Raw genomic sequence first — 6,890 nt, 5'->3', positions numbered from 1 at the left:
ATTATTTAATTCGAATACTGGTAACGACATATTATTTAGTCTAAACGACCATATTTTAATACCCGCCATATTGATCTATGCATCCAACATTTCTTAAATCGATCAGGTTAAAAAACAGTGCTGAGAATTTCAAAATATCGAAAAGTAAGTAAGCCCGACGTACATATGGAGGCTATTTTAAAACTTGGGCCTAAACTCGAAATCGTCTATAATGCCATAGTTTTTAAAGACTATCGGTTATAACGACTGTCGCTTATGGCGCCCAATTTCGCCGGACCCTTGACTATCGTTATATTGAAATTTTTCTGTATATTAAAATTTTCTGGGTAATCCCGTTTGCCAAATTACAGCCACTTCGGTGGAAAAATGCGAAAAATACTATCCACCAAAAATGAACTAGAAACAAATATTATCCTCTATGAACACGAAGGACAGGAAAATTACAGGTTGTGAAATTCGACCTATACCTTCAAGATACCTAAAATGCAATTTTACCTTTATGAGGGGACGTGGACTTATATTGAAAATGTACTGTTAAGAATTTGTTTACCTACGAAGAACATTGAATTGCATTCATTTCGGTTGGAAATGCGACTAAGTTCATCAAAATACTTAAAATGAGACAAAACGTGGACTTATTTCAACGTTTTCTGTTAAGACAGCGATATGTCCTTCACCATTCAAGAATTCGGAAAATACGAATAAAGCCTTCAAAATATCGAATATGAGTGCCAACAACCCTCAAAATATCGAAAATTGGGCTGTACATACATCGATCATTTTCTGCACAGATATGAGGCAGGCTTCAAAACTCCGAAATGTGAAATAATAACATTTTCGGTAGGCTACAAGCCTTAAAATATAGAAAATTGAATGGGTAAGAACCGGGAATGTCAAATTACAACCCTTATGGTTTAAAAATGGTGCTAAAACCTTCGAAATACCGAAAATGGATGAATACAGTTATATGGGAGCTATACGAAAACGTAGAACTATATCGACAATAACTTATAACGTAACATGGACCCATGTTAATAATGAAGATTTGGCACCCAACAGAAACATTAAACCTTTAAAAAAAGAAACGAAACGTTGATCGATATATCACACCTAAAATATTGCCAGCTGTACCGTGATTTTTACACACTGGCGGACGGACAAGTCTAAATCAACATAAATTATATTCTGATCAAAAGGCTACATTTATACGGGTGATACGTCCAAGCATGCCACGTCTCGAAACGCCAAATTACAACGACGTTCGCTTGGAAAATGCATGTAAAATCTTCAAAATGCCGAAAATGGGTCAGTATAGTTATATAAGGGGCAATACCAAAACTTGCACCTATACCATTAAATTACTGAGAAGATGTTTCTGCAAATATGTTTGCCTTGCAGAAACCCGGAATGCCAAAAAACTGTATCTTGGCTTGAGTAAAAAACGTATAAGGTTCCAGATTTCATTGTTCTGAAATCTTGAATTAATAATTCTTTTTCAAGGAATTCGTTTCCAGAAAAACAGTTTTTTCCTACTATTTCACGTTACTTCAACTAAACCACTGTGCAATTTCCGATAGATTTCGTGAATGTTTAACATGCAAAGTTACGCCCCGCATTGCTACAATTTGAAATTTGGAACCCCCTTCGCACAATTAGAGCCTAGAATTTATCTTAATTTAAATCCCACCATTTTGCTTTAGCTGCTGTTCGGTGTAGCTGCGATGTGATGCGTGTGAGACAATTGTCTGCCAGTCTACGCCTACCGCCAGGGTATCTTAATTGGTGAACGAGAACGCCTCTGTGTAGGCACCACAAAACGTGTTTGGTGGTTCTGGTGCTGTTTGGAATATGACGATGAGGTAATACCGCCACCACCAGTGGCTGGAGCATGGGAAGATGTGGATCGTGATTGGCTTGGTGTTCTGCTGGTGGCAAGGTTTGTTGTTGTTGCTGCCGCTGCCACATTTGACGTTTGATATTTTGAATTATAAACAGGTGTTGTTGTTGTCGATGCATTCTTGTGGCCAACATAGCCTCGATATACTGGCGATTGCAAAGTTCTCTTTGAGGTCAATGGTGAGTTATTGCTGTTGTTGTTGTTATAATGGTGATTATCTCCAAAATATGTTTGCCTCAATGGTTGAGCTTTGCCGTTCACCTGAGTACTATACGAACTGACATAACGTTTGGCAAACGACGGCGAAGAATTGCTGGTGGGTATTCCGGTATTACCTCCCAGTTGTATGCGAGTGGAAAGCCGACTTGGCCGTGTGGTTAAGGCCACTGGCTGTTGCAATTTACTGCCACCGATGTTGCTGTTATCATTTTTAATTTGGACCAATGTTTGATAACGACCACCCGTTGTTGTGGTCGTCGTCGTGGTCAGTGTGGGTCTTGAGGGTGAACGTGATTGCGGTGTTTTGGACCAATTCCTTTGTGGTGATCCATTGAGGCGAGTATTGGAGGTCTTTATCGTATATGAGGTGTTCATTATGGGTTCGATGCGATTATATTGTGCCGTTTGGGATGGCATTGGCTTGGCAACTCCCACAGGCACCATGCGTCCTGGCACATGCGGAGTAATCGAATTGCGGAACTCTATACGTATCGAGGGTGTACTGCTGTTGTCATCAGTCTTTCTGGAGTTCGTTGTGGAACGTTCAACCTTAAAGGTATCGGTGCGTTTGACTGGTGATCGGGTGGCAGAACGTTGTTGTTGCCGTCGGGAACTTAAATCTCGTATCGGTGATCGGGATCCGGGTCTATAGTTGTCATTTTCAAATACCAAAAAATCAGTACGATTTTCTTTGGATAAACTACGTTCACGATGATTTTTCTGGGAATTGTCCTCGGGTGGCTCTACCTCTACAAACCATGCAGGATTGTGAGGGGCCTCTTTTTGCTGTTGCAGAAATTTGTCACGAAATGATTTACGAAAACTATTAATGGTCACGGTTTTATATTTATCTGCCTCGTTTAGGTTTTCAAACCCGCTATATTTTCGATAATCATCTTCGTCCTCTTCGTTATTATCCTTGACATCATTTTCTGGTAGATTTTGACTTTGCTTCAGTTGTTCCAATTGCTTCTTTAATTCCTTTGGCATTTTTCCCTTACGATAGGTGGAGGAATCAAATGTGCCATTTGTGGTTTTATTGCCATAACTGGGAGTGTTGTTGCTACCGCGTTCATTACCAGATGTTTGTCCCATTGCTGTTGAGCCATTCGAGGTGGAGCCGCCATTATGCAATGACTTCAAACTTGTCTGATCGTAGAGAAAATTAAATGGATCCGTTTGCGAATCATAATCTAAGCTGTTGCTGCCATCTGCCTGCCATTTGTAGTACGTGTTGGTGGCATTATCACTCGGATGATGATCTAATGCCGAACTATCCGGCGTCGGAGTCTTCTTGCGTTTCGTAAATGTGCTGAACTTTTCCAAAACTTTGGATTTCTTTGATTTCTTCTCCAACGTTGAGGTGTTCGAATGGTGGCCACTATTTTCGTTCTGCTGTTGTTGCTCGTCATCCAAAATGAACGTGCCACTGCGATTCAAGACGGGATCAGCACCAGATTCCACAGAGTCGCGTCTTTTGTTGCTGCTTAAGCCGCTTATGACACTGCCAGGGCGAGATGTACGAACGGGAGTGGTATCGCGTGACGAAGACCGACCACGGGTGATGGATGAGCGTAAATTACGAAAGAATGACATGTTGGGTTACGCATCAACACAACTCAAAACGCTTTGTGTGTCTGTTTGGCTTTACAAGAAGCTTCACTTCACTTTTGTTTTTCTTTTTTTTTTTAATTTTATTTTCACGTTTTCTTGGGGAATTGTTTAGTTCGCCATAGGCCGAAAGGGGGAAGCGTATGTTCAACCTTCACGTTCTTTGCTAATGGCTTTAATGATCGGCCATCAAATCACTTGAATGTTTTGATAATTTTTTTCGTTTTGTTTTTGTTGTTACTGTGACTAAACGCACCCATTTAGTTGTAGTAGGGCTATTATTGGGGGATTTCTTTTAATTTAAAAAAAAAAAACGAAATCAATGATTAATTGAATATCTGTTTGTTTTATATTTCGCGGTAAATTATCATAAAAAGTTGTTTTATTTTTTGTTTAAACATGCAATTCAACAATAAAAACAAAAAACACTCTAAAGTGATCTTGACAAAGGCAACACAACTGAATTCTAAATTCACGGATTTTATCTTTTTTTGTTTGTTTTTGTTTTCGTTTGGGCGTTCGACAACCGTTCAAGTCTAACTTAACGCGACAACTGTTTCCCATCAACTGAGCGGCATTCATTGAGCGAGCGAATGCTAACGGCAGCAGCAGCAGCCAGCTTTGGCTAGCTCAGATCCCCAAAACGCCACCACAGAAGCACCAATAACAACATAAAATCGATTTTAACTAGCAAAGACTCAATCCACCAAATTTAGCAAAGACACGTATAACAGATTTCAGTTCAGTATAACAGATGTTAAAATCGTTTTTATAACAATTCAATGACCAATTGAGCAATAAATATAAATAAAACAGGCAAAATATTGGTACTCCCGGAAAGGCAATTCCAAAAGCTATTTAAAACCGCTTTAACTGAAAAAATGAATCATGGTTTTATTGAATAAAAATAGATATTACTAAAATTTGAAAAGTTATCATCGATGCCCATTGTGCGAAATCTAAAAATGTTACCGCTATATGGAACCCGGCATTTGAAAGCCCACTAGGTGTACTTTCAGAAAATGCATAATTCATAAAAATCCATTTTGGAAATTTTTTTAAATTAATTTTTTTTAAAAAATTGAATAATTTTAAGGGATCAAAATTCAATGACCCACTGTGCGAAAACTAAAAATGTTACCGCTATATGGAACCCGGCATTGGAAAGCCCACTAGGTGTACTTTCAGAAAATGCATATTTTATAAAAATCCATTTTGGATTTTTTTAAAAAAATTCATATTAGTAAAATTTGAAAAGTTATCATCGATGCCCATTGTGCGAAATCTAAAAATGTTACCGCTATATGGAACCCGGCATTTGAAAGCCCACTAGGTGTACTTTCAGAAAATGCATAATTCATAAAAATCCATTTTGGAAATTTTTTTAAATTAATTTTTTTTAAAAAATTGAATAATTTTAAGGGATCAAAATTCAATGACCCACTGTGCGAAAACTAAAAATGTTACCGCTATATGGAACCCGGCATTGGAAAGCCCACTAGGTGTACTTTCAGAAAATGCATATTTTATAAAAATCCATTTTGGATTTTTTTAAAAAAATTCATATTAGTAAAATTTGAAAAGTTATCATCGATGCCCATTGTGCGAAATCTAAAAATGTTACCGCTATATGGAACCCGGCATTTGAAAGCCCACTAGGTGTACTTTCAGAAAATGCATAATTCATAAAAATCCATTTTGGAAATTTTTTTAAATTAATTTTTTTTAAAAAATTGAATAATTTTAAGGGATCAAAATTCAATGACCCACTGTGCGAAAACTAAAAATGTTACCGCTATATGGAACCCGGCATTGGAAAGCCCACTAGGTGTACTTTCAGAAAATGCATATTTTATAAAAATCCATTTTGGATTTTTTTAAAAAAATTCATATTAGTAAAATTTGAAAAGTTATCATCGATGCCCATTGTGCGAAATCTAAAAATGTTACCGCTATATGGAACCCGGCATTTGAAAGCCCACTAGGTGTACTTTCAGAAAATGCATAATTCATAAAAATCCATTTTGGAAATTTTTTTAAATTAATTTTTTTTAAAAAAATTGAATAATTTTAAGGGATCAAAATTCAATGACCCACTGTGCGAAAACTAAAAATGTTACCGCTATATGGAACCCGGCATTGGAAAGCCCACTAGGTGTACTTTCAGAAAATGCATAATTCATAAAAATCCATTTTGGAAATTTTTTTAAATTAATTTTTTTTAAAAAATTGAATAATTTTAAGGGATCAAAATTCAATGACCCACTGTGCGAAAACTAAAAATGTTACCGCTATATGGAACCCGGCATTGGAAAGCCCACTAGGTGTACTTTCAGAAAATGCATATTTTATAAAAATCCATTTTGGATTTTTTTAAAAAAAATTCATATTAGTAAAATTTGAAAAGTTTTCATCGATGCCCATTGTGCGAAATCTAAAAATGTTACCGCTATATGGAACCCGGCATTTGAAAGCCCACTAGGTGTACTTTCAGAAAATGCATAATTCATAAAAATCCATTTTGGAAATTTTTTTAAATTAATTTTTTTTAAAAAATTGAATAATTTTAAGGGATCAAAATTCAATGACCCACTGTGCGAAAACTAAAAATGTTACCGCTATATGGAACCCGGCATTGGAAAGCCCACTAGGTGTACTTTCAGAAAATGCATATTTTATAAAAATCCATTTTGGATTTTTTTAAAAAAATTCATATTAGTAAAATTTGAAAAGTTATCATCGATGCCCATTGTGCGAAATCTAAAAATGTTACCGCTATATGGAACCCGGCATTTGAAAGCCCACTAGGTGTACTTTCAGAAAATGCATAATTCATAAAAATCCATTTTGGAAATTTTTTTAAATTAATTTTTTTTAAAAAATTGAATAATTTTAAGGGATCAAAATTCAATGACCCACTGTGCGAAAACTAAAAATGTTACCGCTATATGGAACCCGGCATTGGAAAGCCCACTAGGTGTACTTTCAGAAAATGCATATTTTATAAAAATCCATTTTGGATTTTTTTAAAAAAATTCATATTAGTAAAATTTGAAAAGTTATCATCGATGCCCATTGTGCGAAATCTAAAAATGTTACCGCTATATGGAACCCGGCATTTGAAAGCCCACTAGGTGTACTTTCAGAAAATGCATAATTCATA

The 6,890-nt window shown here is 36.2% G+C and overlaps 1 protein-coding gene across 1 annotated transcript; it reads right to left on the bottom strand.

Annotated features, from left to right (window-relative positions):
* Window positions 1–1,763: 1,763 nt before the first annotated feature.
* On the bottom strand, window positions 1,764–3,724 carry LOC133331503 (probable WRKY transcription factor protein 1; the record flags this gene model as incomplete). Its single annotated transcript, XM_061539893.1, has 1 exon — window positions 1,764–3,724. A coding segment is annotated over exon 1 (1,949 nt), but the record flags the coding sequence as incomplete, so codon positions are not given.
* Between the last annotated feature and the right edge of the window lie 3,166 nt (window positions 3,725–6,890).

The sequence above is a fragment of the Musca vetustissima genome, unplaced genomic scaffold (genome assembly GCF_032173495.1).
Source record: "Musca vetustissima isolate MV318-11 ecotype Yass unplaced genomic scaffold, APGP_CSIRO_Mvet_v1 utg3460, whole genome shotgun sequence".
Taxonomy (NCBI): Eukaryota; Metazoa; Arthropoda; class Insecta; order Diptera; family Muscidae; genus Musca; species Musca vetustissima.
The sequence above is the reverse complement of the archived record's forward strand: the minus strand, read 5'-3'. Positions and strand labels throughout refer to the sequence as shown.